Raw genomic sequence first — 16,132 nt, forward strand, 5'->3', positions numbered from 1 at the left:
GGTCTCCTCCATGTCCCACGGTCTCGGCTTAAGCAAAAAGGTGACAGAGCCTTTTCTATTGCTTGCCCTCAGCTGTGGAACCAACTGCCACCTGACATCAGAAATGCCCCTTCAATTACAATATTCAAAACCAGGCTCAAAACCCCCTTTTTTACATTGGCCTTCCCTGTGTTTTAAATTGTCTTACCCTGTTGTGTCTGTAATTAACTGTTTGTCTCTTGATGTTGTCTTAGCTTAAATCACTGATCTGTAAATGTATTTATTTTATTTTTATTATTCTGTGCTTATTGCGCTATGTATAGCACTTTGGGAGCTGTGTTTAAATGTGCTATAAAAATAAATTTTACTTACTATCTGAACAAGTAAGTAACATCCACTTTTGTTCTGACCAACTAAGGGAAAAAAAGCATTGCAGTAAATCGCGCCGATTAAATCTAACGATCGCTTATCATATCACATCAGATCGTGCAAATTATGCTTTGTTCTCAAATTGTTAATGTTAACAACATCAGCATTGCGTGACTACATTTAAACCCCTTCCGATATTATCCTTGTTTTCGCATGGGCCGGTTGCAGTGTCTTTTTTCTGTAGCCTCTCCGAAGTCTGAAGTCTTTTGCATTTTACAGCGGGTGAATCTCTAGTTGTCACTGGTGATTGTCGTTTGAACCTTTCTGGATCTGCCATCAAATTAATAAGTTTAATTATATCAAGTGCTGTGAGAAAAGGCTATAAATCTCCACCTCCAGCATCCTCACATGCAATATAGCTTATACTAGCCGAGACTCCTCCTTTATGTGTACAGATGTGACGTAATGACTCAATATAGCTTTTACTAGCCGAGACTCCTTCTTTATGTGTACAGATGTGACGTAATGACTCAATATAGCTTATACTAGCCGAGACTCCTTCTTTATGTGTACAGATGTGACGTAATGACTCAATATAGCTTATACTAGCCGAGACTCCTTCTTTATGTGTACAGATGTGACGTAATGACTCAATATAGCTTATACTAGCCGAGACTCCTTCTTTATGTGTACAGATGTGACGTAATGACTCAATATAGCTTATACTAGCCGAGACTCCTCCTTTATGTGTACAGATGTGACGTAATGACTCAATATAGCTTATACTAGCCGAGACTCCTTCTTTATGTGTACAGATGTGACGTAATGACTCAATATAGCTTATACTAGCCGAGACTCCTTCTTTATGTGTACAGATGTGACGTAATGACTCAATATAGCTTATACTAGCCGAGACTCCTTCTTTATGTGTACAGATGTGACGTAATGACTCAATATAGCTTATACTAGCCGAGACTCCTTCTTTATGTGTACAGATGTGACGTAATGACTCAATATAGCTTATACTAGCCGAGACTCCTCCTTTATGTGTACAGATGTGACGTAATGACTCAATATAGCTTATACTAGCCGAGACTCCTTCTTTATGTGTACAGATGTGACGTAATGACTCAATATAGCTTATACTAGCCGAGACTCCTTCTTTATGTGTACAGATGTGACGTAATGACTCAATATAGCTTATACTAGCCGAGACTCCTCCTTTATGTGTACAGATGTGACGTAATGACTCAATATAGCTTATACTAGCCGAGACTCCTTCTTTATGTGTACAGATGTGACGTAATGACTCAATATAGCTTATACTAGCCGAGACTCCTTCTTTATGTGTACAGATGTGACGTAATGACTCAATATAGCTTATACTAGCCGAGACTCCTCCTTTATGTGTACAGATGTGACGTAATGACTCAATATAGCTTATACTAGCCGAGACTCCTTCTTTATGTGTACAGATGTGACGTAATGACTCAATATAGCTTATACTAGCCGAGACTCCTTCTTTATGTGTACAGATGTGACGTAATGACTCAATATAGCTTATACTAGCCGAGACTCCTTCTTTATGTGTACAGATGTGACGTAATGACTCAATATAGCTTATACTAGCCGAGACTCCTCCTTTATGTGTACAGATGTGACGTAATGACTCAATATAGCTTATACTAGCCGAGACTCCTTCTTTATGTGTACAGATGTGACGTAATGACTCAATATAGCTTATACTAGCCGAGACTCCTTCTTTATGTGTACAGATGTGACGTAATGACTCAATATAGCTTATACTAGCCGAGACTCCTCCTTTATGTGTACAGATGTGACGTAATGACTCAATATAGCTTATACTAGCCGAGACTCCTTCTTTATGTGTACAGATGTGACGTAATGACTCAATATAGCTTATACTAGCCGAGACTCCTTCTTTATGTGTACAGATGTGACGTAATGACTCAATATAGCTTATACTAGCCGAGACTCCTCCTTTATGTGTACAGATGTGACGTAATGACTCAATATAGCTTATACTAGCCGAGACTCCTTCTTTATGTGTACAGATGTGACGTAATGACTCAATATAGCTTATACTAGCCGAGACTCCTCCTTTATGTGTGCAGATGTGACGTAATGACGCAAAGACATGCTCGAATCTCCCGCGGAAATCCACCAGTACCACTGGAATTAAAAACCTTATTACAAGCTTACCGCTTTGAATCGAGCTAAGGCAAGCAGATAGTTTTGAACACTGGCTGGTTATGTACTTGCTAAAAAAAAATATTTTGGATAATTTTTAACCCAAAAAAATTAATTTAATGATAATTATTATTTCATTAGTCCCTGCACACAACAGATGGGCTGAAAACATTTTGGCTAACATACAGCGTTGTCAGACCTGCCATGTGGTTTAAAGCATTTAATTTAAAGAAGATTAAGCTGAAGGAAAAAAATCTCTCAAATTATCTTCTATATTTTATACAGGTGTGTAATTACACAGTGGCTTTGTTACCAAATCTAGTGAGCTGCCGACCTAAATATAAAAATAAACTAAAAACTGAGAAACTAAATGTTTAATTCTGAATCATATTGATAAAATATTCCTATCATTTTTTTCTCTAAGAGTAAAGGCCCCTATATATTTCAAGCGAAATCGAAGAACGAACTGGTGTGACAATTTCGAGCAAAATCGGGCCAAAACGAAGTTAGTTTTGTGTTCGTTTCGGGAGTTCGAAACACCTTGCCAAAGCGAACTTTCCGGAAAAGTTCTCTCTGGCTGGTAAACACCTACGAATTGGTCCGTGGCGATTGCGTAATAGGTAGGTGTGCTCTGAGGCTCCGCTTCCTTTGACATGAAATCTTCTCTGGCTAATTTCTTCTGTTCAGTCCCTCAAGGTCGGACGTCCGCAAGTAAAAACATGAACATACTAGAGAGCCGCTTCATAGTAGAAAATGAAGTTGTAAACCTTAATTTTTTTTTAAAAAGTGAAAGAGAGATTGACACTGTTTTTTTATGTTTAACACGGTAGAGCTGCTTGCTTTAAAACAACCTATTGTATAAAGCGGTATATAAAAAAATATAGCAGAGCTTGTGCTGCAAACATATTCTTGTTGCTATGATCAAATGCTTTCTTCACTATTTTCTCATTGCTGTCATTTTTGTTGCATTTATCTTAATAAATGAAAAGTGAGCAGCACATAATATTTACATATTCATCTAAACACCGCTCTCAGCAATGTGGGTGGCGTTGGGATGTTCGGTAACAGTAAAACGCTGCTCACATATTTAGAACATTTTACCCCAAAACAAAGAACAAAAAAGAACTTCGCCGTGAGTATATCAGGCTTCAATGCACTACAAGCTAACACTAAAATATTTTTAAACTAGAGTATGCTTGGGGGACAAAAGATTTTTTTTTACAAAATGTATTTCTTAGAGCTGTTCACTTTAGATATTAGTTTAATGCAATTATTTTCAACATTCAATACAACCGAATTTATAAAAGTTACCAATTTATTTTTTACCAAGTTTTGTTCTGGTCAGAAATCATGACATTAATCATAGCCATTTCGATAGAATCACAGTACATTCACTTTATTCTATTACATAAAAACTAAACCTGAAAAAGTTGGTTTTGTATTGTTATAATATAATACAATACAATAAACTTCTTATCACGGTTAATATTGTTATACACAGTATAAATGTGTCTTGATTCAAGAGAATATATAGCTGCCATTATATTTTATTAAGGAGATCATCATGGGGGTCCTCCTGAGCATCAAAAAGTTTGAAATCCCCTGCTCTACTGGAGCACTATTGCATGTGTATGTGACCGCCAACAGAATTGCTACCCAATAGGAGTTTCTTAAATCATTATTTTATGAAGTTCCTATCCAGTTAGCAACCTTTAGAGGCAGTGTCCTATGTAGACAGAAGCAAGCACTTTGTTTTAGGTAATGTCATGACAGAGTGGGATGTTCCGTGGTTCCATGGCACTGATCCTCAACAAACTCGTCTCCATACCGGCGTGACTCCGATCTTCAACCAGATGGAACAGGATAATATTCTGATTGTTCCAATCCAATCTGACTTCTGACCTGTAATGCTGCTTGAATCATAATCATACACTGTTCGTTCATTGGCCAGAGGAGAACTGGCCCCCGACTGAGCCTGGTTTCTCCCAAGGTTTTTTTCTCCATTCCGTTTCCTGATGGGAGTTTTGGTTCCTTGCCGCTGTCGTCTTTTTTCACCTTTGTTGCCATTGGCTTTTGGCTTGCTTAGTTGGGGATGTTAAACTTAACATTTAATTTAATTTTCAACAATAATATTGATCTGACTGCATTGGCACCATTATATGAGAACTGAACTGAGCTGGACAATGACATCACAGTTGTCTCCAGAGCGGCAGCATAGATAAATGAACTAAATTAATAAAAAAATTTACAACAAAAATCAACCATCACTGAACTTACTTAAGCTGGACAATGACACTATTTTCTTCTGGAAACAAACTTTGTTGCATTATTTTCCTGTTATCTTTGTAAAGCTGCTTTGAAACAATCTGTATTGTAAAAAGCGCTATATAAATAAATGTGACTTGACTTGAATGTGGAACATACCGAGGAGGAGTTTTCTTTGTAACGGAAGGCCAGATGATAAGCAGCGAACACCAGTGGGGGAAGAGTGTGTCGAATTCTCTGGTTCCCCCCAGCGCCAAAGTGTTTCCTGGCAGTGTTTAAAATCTGTGTGAGGCACGAAAGAAAGAGTAGATGCATCGATTTGAATAATTCATTAAGCAGCATGATGACCTCATCAACTGATTGAATGCAGAATTTTAACAACTTTCACTGGGAGCTAATTAGACCAGTACTACTGGTTGATGTCAAACAATCATGACATTGTCATTAATTTGCTTATGATGTTCCATCAAGGGGATTATATCACGTTAGGATGCAGCACTGGTGAAATGATCAAAGAAACATGCAGTACTTTTTCCACAAACAAGGAGTACTTGACAACAGTGCATTTTCATAGACTTCTTTGAATAGAGTCTAACAATGCCCTTCTCTGTCATATGATGAAAGGAGTGAGTAAAAGAGGAAAGACCGCGTACCAGATACTGCTGGTCAGGGTCGTCTGAATGCAGCAGATGAATGAAGCGGCCCACTAAACTCTGTTCCTCTGCAAAGTCCTCTGGGTCAGGATCCTCAGCAGGCTGATCTGGCTGGTCCTGGATCAGCGTAGACACCAGGCTCAGGATTGCATCAACCTGCAAAGAAAGAACCATGAGATTATGCCTGAAATGCAGGGTGAAAATTGTTTAACCACACAAAGGGTGGCCCTAAAATACACCAAAAGTGACTTGGGAATTTGGAGAGTGAATTGAGGTTATACAATTTAAGTAAGTCTTTGGAGAGTTTGTTTTTCGATTTTTAAAATGCTTTCTCCTCTCCATCTTAATGTGCAAAGATAAGTAAGCTACTGACCCTGTAAATTGCAAACACTTAGTGCACTTTAAGGTTGGTTTGAGTCAGACTAAAGGAATAATTTGTCTTTTTTTTTTTTAAATGTCATGTAAATGCTATAGTCTGACTGAAGTCATACCACTCTCAATTCTGAACAGATCTGGATAATTCAAATCATAGCTTGGCTTCATCCAGTCATTTTTTTTTTGTGGCAAGTTTGAGTTCTAAATCTGTTTCTAAAAACTGACTACATAACCATTTGAATCCGTGCTCTCTTTTCAACTGCTCACCAAACGAGTGGGTGAAAATATGGTGCTTTTTTATAACACAGACCTCAGAAAAGGCAAGAGCAGCTCCAACATTCTCCAACACAGGAAAATCAATATAATCCTCCCTCGGTAATATGGTCAGACCTGTCTGAGTCATAGCTGACCTTTCCCTCAGGAGTCACAGATTTTAGTGAAATAAACAAAGCACCTTTAAAAAGGTAGAGAAAGGCAGGCGGAGAAAACCTGGGCTAGACTGAAACGGCATTTAAAGCCAAAGGCAATCAAAAACCTCTCCAGTGTTCTAAACCCACGGTGCACAGCAAAATAACAAATGAGGAAACACCACCTGAACCTGTCAGTCACTTACTATTAGGGGAGCAAATTACTCAAATATTGATTACATATTCATATTCTCAAAAAGAACATACAAATGGCATTAGCAAGTTTGCAAACCATTAAGAATTTCCTGTATATCTGCATAAATTTGACCAACATCAAAACTTTCTATCAGAAGATCCTTTACCACTTATTTATTGACCAAAAAGACCCAAGAGTAAATATCTTTGTTGGAGAAGTATATAATAAAGTAGCATCTGTTAATTTAAAGGTGCAGTATGTAAGATTGACAGCTAGCAGATTGAAATGGGTACTGCAGTCCAAATTCATAATATTGGAGAGGGTAGTTTCCCCTGCACCCTACTGCTCAGACTCGACGCTCACACGGGTTTCCAGATTGAGGACACGCAACAGGAGTGAGCGCAATTGACCGTTCGCAAAAGCCACGCCCCCTAGTTATTGTTGCTACGCCCGTCAAACAAATGGTCAAACACGACCAGCGCGTCAGATTGCCATGACGGAAAGAGGTATACCCGTGCGGGTCAGTGACCTTTTTTGGAGCAATACCTCAGCGATATCCTCCAGATCGAGGCAAAAGGGGTTACAGTATGCAGTGGAGGGATATATTCAAAACATAAAAATACGCAATGAAGGAGACACGACTACTATCGAGGCTAATGCTTATACCGGTCTCAAGCGAAATCTGAGAAACCCCATGACCTGTACCTCAAATTCAACCAGCACAGCCTTGAAGAAGATTTTATAAACTGGTTCAGTGGCTAATTGTTTGGAGTTAGAAATATATAACTCACGCTGCATACTTAGTAATTTTGCCTCAGATACAGGATTATTCGCTTTAACAAGCAGGTTGTTCATTACCACGGCAACCGCTTGCGTATCATGCTGAATGCCATTTTCGTGTTTAAAAAGTAACTAAACATAAGAGACGGAAAGATGCAGATAACCATAACGTTATCTTATTTAAGGTTATTTCTATTCGTTACGATATTGATATATGAACTGATGTTGTCAAGTAAGCTTCATGCTTTCCCCGTTGCGAACGTGCACTGTAACGTTAGTCTACGGGTGCTTCACTGGTGCTCATTTTCCCCTGAGAATATCATGTTTACAACAACCCTTTAGAAAACGTAATTCCTTTGTGGATCCTCTTGATCTGATTTCTCCATGTTTCTTTGACTAATCTCAGTGTCTCAGTCTCATGTTCGACACATTTAACTGGGAGTGGGGCCGTCCACACTGTTTTATCCATTGTAGGCACCGCTCACGTTGTGTTTTCGACTTTGGAAACGGAAAGAACACAGCTCCTCCAGACAATCTCTCGGGGTACCTAATGTCCGATTTACAAACGCCGTAGGCGCACCGCTTCACCATCTTGCTTGGAGTCAATGTTTGACGGACCTGCTCACATAGTAACGGTTGCTATGATGTGTGATTGGACAATGGCCGTTTTGTGGGAGGGGCCTGCGAACGGTCAATTGACAACTGAAGTCGAGTAGACGTAAGTTGATGAGTTGATTTATCCGTGTTTTATAGGGATGTAACGATTCACTCGCAACCGGTTGAAAATCGATAAAAAATGTGTGACGATTCAAGTCGGTTGAAATGTTAAACGAATCGTGATACACGTCTATGATCGCGAAACACGTTTTAAACAGCAGGGCGTGTTTACTGTATAGCCTACTGTGAAGTTGTGAACCTCGCTTTACAGGCACAATAGCAGCGAGCACACACTGGCGTGAAGCTAGCGAGTGTTCATCCTTTCACTTCATTCATGGAACTTGATCTTGTGTGAGCCAAGCTCAACTTCCATAGGAATGAACTGAAAACGCTCGGTTTGCTCCGCTCGCGCCGTGGTGTGCACGCGCCGTCAAACAGTAGTGGCGACGGCAAGCGTAGATGTTGACGTTGACTCATTCAAATCGGAGGTGTGGCGGCATTTTGACTTTCCGTAGACTAATAATAAATCACCACCGTGAGAAGCACCAGTCACCTCCGTTTTCATGTAAAAGTCATTAATACGACAATTGCGAGAGTCACGGAGATCACAAGGTGCATCAGTGTTTCCGTGGCAACCAGGTGTTGTATTTATTTTACTATCTCTTTCTCTAAATGTGTGTTTTTTTAACTCTTACTAGTGTAATTATACAAATTATAACAAAATTAGAATCTTGCCTTTATTACAATGTAAAACCCCTGTCAATCTGGTAATTTTACAGTCTTTTACATAGTGTGTGAAGGTACCAGTGTCCAGGCTCTAGACCAAACAGACAGAAAGACTGAGTTGAAACAACCTTGAAGGGAATTTTTTAATGTAGTTTTATTATTTGACATATACACTCACCGGCCACTTTATTAGGTACCCCATGCTAGTAACGGGTTGGACCCCCTTTTGCCTTCAGAACTGCCTCAATTCTTCGTGGCATAGATTCAACAAGGTGCTGGAAGCATTCCTCAGGGAGTTTGGTCCATATTGACATGATGGCATCACACAGTTGCCGCAGATTTGTCGGCTGCACATCCATGATGCGAATCTCCCGTTCCACCACATCCCAAAGATGCTCTATTGGGTTGAGATCTGGTGACTGTGGAGGCCATTTTAGTACAGTGAACTCATTGTCATGTTCAAGAAACCAATTTGAAATGATTAGAGCTTTGTGACATGGTGGAAGTAGCCATCAGAGGATGGGTACATGGTGGCCATAAAGGGATGGACATGGTCAGAAACAATGCTCAGGTAGGCCGTGGCATTTAAACGATGCCCAATTGGCACTAAGGGGCCTAAAGTGTGCCAGGAAAACATCCCCCACACCATTACACCACCACCACCAGCCTGCACAGTGGTAACAAGGCATGATGGTTCCATGTTCTCATTCTGTTTACGCCAAATTCTGACTCTAACATCTGAATGTCTCAACAGAAATCGAGACTCATCAGACCAGGCAACATTTTTCCAGTCTTCAACTGTTCAATTTTGGTGAGCTCTTGCAAATTGTAGCCTCTTTTTCCTATTTGTAGTGGAGATGAGTGGTACCCGGTGGAGTCTTCTGCTCTTGTAGCCCATCCGCCTCAAGGTTGTGCGTGTTGTGGCTTCACAAATGCTTTGCTGCATACCTCGGTTGTAACGAGTGGTTATTTCAGTCACTGTTGCCCTTCTATCAGCTCGAACCAGTCTGGCCATTCTCCTCTGACCTCTGGCATCAACAAGGCATTTCCGCCCACAGAACTGCCGCTCACTGGATGTTTTTTCTTTTTCGGACCATTCTCTGTAAACCCTAGAGATGGTTGTGCGTGAAAATCCCAGTAGATTAGCAGTTTCTGAAATACTCAGACCAGCCCTTCTGGCACCAACAATCATGCCACGTTCAAAGTCACTCAAATCACCTTTCTTCCCCATACTGATGCTCGGTTTGAACTGCAGGAGATTGTCTTGACCATGTCTACATGCCTAAATGCACTGAGTTGCCGCCATGTGATTGGCTGCTTAGAAATTAAGTGTTAACGAGCAGTTGGACAGGTGTACCTAATAAAGTGGCCGATGAGTGTATATTTTAAATTAAAAAGAAATGTGCAGCATTTTGTCTGAGAAATAATAAAAGGGACACTTTGTCTTAAATCTCATTTGTTAAAAAATTCGTGAGAAAATCGTATCGTGAATCCAGTATCGTGAATCGTATCGCATCGTGAGATGAGTGAATCGTTACATCCCTAATGTTTTAATATGATCCGGTTCAGAGATTTTTAGAAGGGTGCCGAGGCTTTTTAGGTCGGGTAGAATCTGCGATCTCTGACCTAGTTTGTTTGCTGGCTTCCATGGCTGCAATACGCTGTGTTTTCTGGCAACTGGCGAACCAGGGTGTCGAAATACTATTGGGTAAATTGTCAGTGGGCGGGATCACACAGACCAAAACAAAAACAGACATTCCGACACAGAACGCACAATTCAAAGTAAAATAACTGGCTGTAGCATTGTTTTTCAGAGCAGACTGATCTCATGAAATGGCGTTTGTATGACACGCCAATTCGTATTTCCATTTTTGCCGTGCTATCAACATGCATAATCGCTTTTCAGCGTGTTTATCAACGCCGTTGACTTACATTACTGTATATATAAATATATGAACTACCCCAACCCCGTTCCTAAACCTACCCGTCACTGGGGTTAATAGCATTTATGAGTCTTCCTCTACCATCCTAGGAAAAAAAATATCGCTCCCCAGATGTAGATCTACATTTTGCTTCGTTTCGCTCGGACATTTATTGGCGTGTACATACACGCGGAATCACTCAGACATTTAACGGCGTAGACATACACGCGGAATCACTCGACATTTAACGGCGTAGACACACGCGGAATCACTCGGACATTTAACGGCGTGTACATACACGTGGAATCACTCGGACATTTAACGGCGTAGACACACGCGGAATCACTCAGACATTTAACGGCGTAGACATACACGCGGAATCACTCGACATTTAACGGCGTGTACATACACGCGGAATCACTCGACATTTAACGGCGTAGACACACGCGGAATCACTCGACATTTAACGGCGTAGACACACGCGGAATCACTCGGGCATTTAACGGCGTGTACATACACGTGGAATCACTCGGACATTTAACGGCGTAGACATACACGCGGAATCACTCGGACATTTAACGGCGTAGACATACACGCGGAATCACTCGACATTTAACGGCGTAGACACGCGGAATCACTCGGACATTTAACGGCGTAGACATACACGCGGAATCACTTGGACATTTAACGGCGTGTACATACACGCGGAATCACTCGGACATTTAACGGCGTGTACATACACGCGGAATCACTCAGACATTTAACGGTTTAGACATACACGCGGAATCACTCGACATTTAACGGCATAGACATACACGCGGAATCACTCAGACATTTAACGGCGTAGACATACACGCGGAATCACTCGACATTTAACTGCGTAGACATACACGCGGAATCACTCAGACATTTAACGGCGTAGACATACACGCGGAATCACTCGACATTTAACGGCGTAGACACACGCGGAATCACTCGGACATTTAACGGCGTAGACATACACGCGGAATCACTCGACATTTAACGGCGTAGACATACACGCGGAATCACTCGACATTTAACGGCGTAGACATACACCGCGTTCCAAATTATTATGCAAATTGGAATTAAGTGTTATAAAAAAAAAAAAATTGTTTTTCAATCAAACTCATGGATGGTATTGTGTCTCCTGGCTCTTTGGATCACTGAAATCAATCTCAGACACCTGTGATAATTAGTTTGCCAGGTGAGCCCAATTAAAGGAAAACTACTTAAGAAGGATGTTCCACATTATTAAGCAGGCCACAGGTTTCAAGCAATTTGGGAAAGAAAAAGGATCTCTCTGTTGCGGAAAAGCGTCAAATAGTGCAATGCCTTGGACAAGGTATGAAAACATTAGATATTTCACGAAAACTTAAGCCTGATCATCGTACTGTGAAGAGATTTCAGAGCACAGACGGGTCCGTGCAGATAAAGGCATAATGAGGAAGGTTACTGCCAGACAAATTCATCGGATTAAGAGAGAAGCTGCTAAAATGCTATTACAAAGCAGCAAACAGGTATTTGAAGCTGCTAGTACCTCTGGAGTCCCGCGAACCTCAAGGTCTAGGATCCTCCAAAGGCTTGCACTTGTACATAAACCTACTATTCGGCCACCCCTAACCAATACTCACAAGCAGAAACGGTTGCAGTGGGCCCAGAAATACATGAAGACAAATTTTCAAACAGTCTTGTTTACTGATGAGTGCCGTGCAACCCTGGATGGTGCAGATGGATGGAGTAGTGGATGGTTGGTGGATGGCCACCATGTCCCAATAAGGCTGCGACGTCAGCAAGGAGGTGGCGGAGTCATGTTTTGGGCCGGAATCATGGGGAGAGAGCTGGTAGGCCCCTTTAGGGTCCCTGAAGGTGTGAAAATGACCTCGGCAAAGTACATAGTTTCTGACTTTCTTCTTCTCACTTTCTTCCATGGTACAAAAAGAAGAACCATGCCTTGCGTAGCAAAATCATCTTCATTCATGACAATGCACCATCTCAAGCTGCAAAGAATACTTCTGTGTCATTGGCTGCTAAGGGCAAAAAAAGAGAGAAATTCATGGTGTGGCCCCCATCCTCAACCCTATTGAGAACCTTTGGAGCATCCTCAAGCAAAAGATCTATGAGGGTGGGAGGCAGTTCGCATCAAAACAGCAACTCTGGGAGGCTATTCTGACATCCTGCAAAGAAATTCAAGCAGAAACTCACAACTTCAATGGATGCAAGAATTGTGAAGGTGATATCAAAGAAGGGGTCCTATGTTAACATGTAACTTGCCCTGTTAAGATGAGTTTGATTGAAATAGCTTTTGATTTCAGTAAATATGACCTCCTAATGCTGCAAATTCAACAAATGACCATTTTTAGTTCTTTACAACCTATAAAATGTTTTCAAACTCTGTTGTGCATAATAATTTGGAACAGTGCATTTTGAGTTTTTTATTTTTGAAAAAAATACTGTTTTCGTTGGGTGGTTTGTTCAATGAAATTTGACTTAAACCCTAACGGTTGGTGACTGGAAAATTATACTGACTGTCATTTGCATCGACTATTTAGGAAAATCAGTGTAAAATATCATTTGCATAATAATTTGGAACGCGGTGTACACGCGGAATCACTCGACATTTAACGGCGTAGACACACGCGGAATCACTCGACATTTAACGGCGTAGACACACGCGGACTCACTCGGACATTTAACGGCGTGTACATACACGCGGAATCACTCGACATTTAACGGCGTAGACATACACGCGGAATCACTCAGACATTTAACGGCGTGTACATACACGCGGAATCACTCAGACATTTAACGGCGTAGACATACACGTGGAATCACTCGGACATTTAACGGCGTAGACATACACGTGGAATCACTCGGACATTTAACGGCGTAGACACACGCGGAATCACTCGGACATTTAACGGCGTAGACATACACGCGGAATCACTCGACATTTAACGGCGTAGACATACACGCGGAATCACTCCACATACATGCCACTTGACTTGAAAGTGGCGTGTATGTTTACGCAAAGTAATGATGCCATGTTGTTCAGAGAAACAAGTATGTGAACTCGCCATGTTTCCTAAATCTGATAAAAATCAGATGTGAGCTTAGCAGCCCTGCCCTATTGAAAGAACATAAACCTTGATCTTCTCTATCAAACTCTGGTCTGCACCATACAGTTGTGAGGTCTGCCATGCCTTGGTCATTTGTATTTCTGATCTTACTAATGCTTACCAAGCTGGAAAAGTTTTATAGTTGCAGAGAAACAGAAGTAGCAACGGATCGTTTCTTCCGTATTGTAACATGCATCCGAGTGTAACAGAGTATCGAAAATAAACAAATTTAGGGAGGGGACCTGGTTCTATGCATCAGTTGTTTGGATTTTGAAATGTGGCCGTTGCACTCAAAAGTATAGATGCAGTGCTGGAGTTTAACCGGACTAAATGATTGGAGGAGTCCTGCATATGTAAACATTACACGGTCGAAATATTTTTCAAAATGAAACATTCACAGATTATAGTTCACAATAAGGTCTAAAACATGCATTTAGAAAATAGTTCTCATTTCATACCTAAGTTTGAGTGCACTATAAGTGTAAATGGATGAAATTTCGAGTAACTGTAACCACTGTTTCTCTAACAAAAATCAAAATCAAGACACATAATACTCAAGGAGGTCAATATTATCTATTCATCTGGGTATCATCTGAGGATCTACAGGCCACTCTCGCTTGGTAAGGTTAGTGTTCATGAGTCCAACATCAGACAAACACTAAACAAGGGTGCAGTGCATGGAAGGAAGCCACTGCTATCCAAGAGGAACCCTGCTGCCTGCCTAATGTTTGGTAAAGACAATGTGGATGAGCCAAAAGTAGTCTTGGGAAATTTGTTTTATGGACAAATTAGTCCAAAATACTCATTTTTGGTTTAAATGAGAAGAGTTAAATTTGGCAAAAACTAAACGCAACATTAACCCAATAGAAATGTACACTACTATTCAAACATTTGGGGTCAGTAAGTTTTTTCCCCCAAGAAATTATTATTTGTATTCATCAAGGATGCATTAAATTGAACAAAAGTGACAGTAAAGACATTTACAATGTTACAAACTAGGCTATGTCTATTTCAAATACGCTGCTGTTTAAAAAAAAAATCTATTCATCAAAGTATCCTGAAAACCATGTATCATGGTTTCCACTAAAATAATGAGCAGCACAACTACTGCAGTTTTCAACATTGATAATAATGTTTCTTGAGCTGCAAATCAGCATAATGATTTCTGAACGATCATTGCCCTGAAGACTGGAGTAATGGCTGCTGAAAATTCAGCTTTGTATCACAGGAATGAATTAAATAAAATATAAAAATAAAATTGTAATAATTGTACTATTACTGTTTTTACTGTGTTTGATCAAGTAAATGCAGTCTTGAGTCATGAGACTTCTTTTAAATAAAAAAACAAAACAAAAAACGTACAGAACCCAAACATCTATACGGCAGAGCAAGTCGATGTCATTTACTGTGGGTAAAGATACAAAACATTCTTAGCAGGGCTCACAAACTTTCTATTACCACTGTACAGGGATTTTGTTTGAAACATGCAAAAACATCAGCTTGACAGCCAACAACCAATAAAAACTGCTAAAAGTATTGAGTGTGATATAAACCTGATCTTGGGCCACTATGGTGGTGTTGTAGTCCAGAATGTTGCTCAGCACGTAGCAGCTCATGCTTTTGCGTGATTCATAATCGAAGTACTCGAAGAGTGGTGGGAAGTGCTTGAGCTGGAGTACAGTGAGGATGTTGTTGTACGTGTCCACGGGGATCTTTAGAAGCCTGGTCAGCTCTTTAGACACCGCGCTGCTGGTGGCAATGCTGCACAGAAAGACATTAAAGACATCAAACAGTAACACACAGAAGCAGGTACAATGATGTAGTAACGATTGACCTTACTACTGTGGTCATCTGTATTTTGAAAGACAGGTGGTTTGTTAAAAAAAAAAAAAAAAAAAAAACTTCCCTAAGCCTTTGTATAACCATGGCAACATAGCATAGCTACCGGTATGTGCCAAAATGACACCAAGATGTTGAAGAGGCCGAAACAATTCATCCTTAAAAATAAATCCAGCATTTACAAAACTTAATTAGTAAGATTTGAGGTATGACATTACAAACGTGGAACATTATTACCACAACATATCAAAGATATCTGCTGAAGTGGCAGCTAGTCACAAATACCAGCCTTTAGCATGATTGACCTGTGCTGGGATTGCAAACAGTGAGTCATCATGTCTATGTGGCTTCCCATCCGCCCTCAAAATTGCTGGGTATCTGATAAGATTTTGGACGTCAGCAAAAAAAAAAAAAAAAAAAAAAAAAAAAGGCATTTGCCCAAGATATTTTTAACATATTAGAAAAAAGAAAGAAAATGCACACAAATACAGCAACAAGGTGCTTTAAACTGCCGTCCATGATCTTTTAGGAAAAAACCCTGAAGTGCTCACAATAAAAGTGTGTTATTGTATTCTATTAATATTCTTCAAAAACCCTAATATTAAACTTTTGCAAT

At 40.3% G+C, this 16,132-nt stretch overlaps 1 protein-coding gene across 1 annotated transcript in view; it reads right to left on the reverse strand.

Moving 5' to 3' along the window:
- Positions 1-16,132, reverse strand: part of vps35 (VPS35 retromer complex component) — a 51,754-nt gene that overhangs the window by 8,435 nt on the left and 27,187 nt on the right. Inside the window, exons 11-13 of the mRNA XM_056248437.1 lie at positions 15,231-15,438; positions 5,478-5,633; positions 4,984-5,106 (exon numbers count right to left, since the gene is read on the reverse strand). Coding sequence (XP_056104412.1) covers positions 4,984-5,106; positions 5,478-5,633; positions 15,231-15,438 — 487 coding nt within the window. The remainder of the gene's footprint in view (positions 1-4,983; positions 5,107-5,477; positions 5,634-15,230; positions 15,439-16,132) is intronic.

The sequence above is a fragment of the Rhinichthys klamathensis genome, unplaced genomic scaffold (assembly GCF_029890125.1).
Source record: "Rhinichthys klamathensis goyatoka isolate OS25496 unplaced genomic scaffold, OSU_Roscu_1.1 h1tg000055l_1, whole genome shotgun sequence".
NCBI classification, from domain to species: Eukaryota; Metazoa; Chordata; class Actinopteri; order Cypriniformes; family Leuciscidae; genus Rhinichthys; species Rhinichthys klamathensis.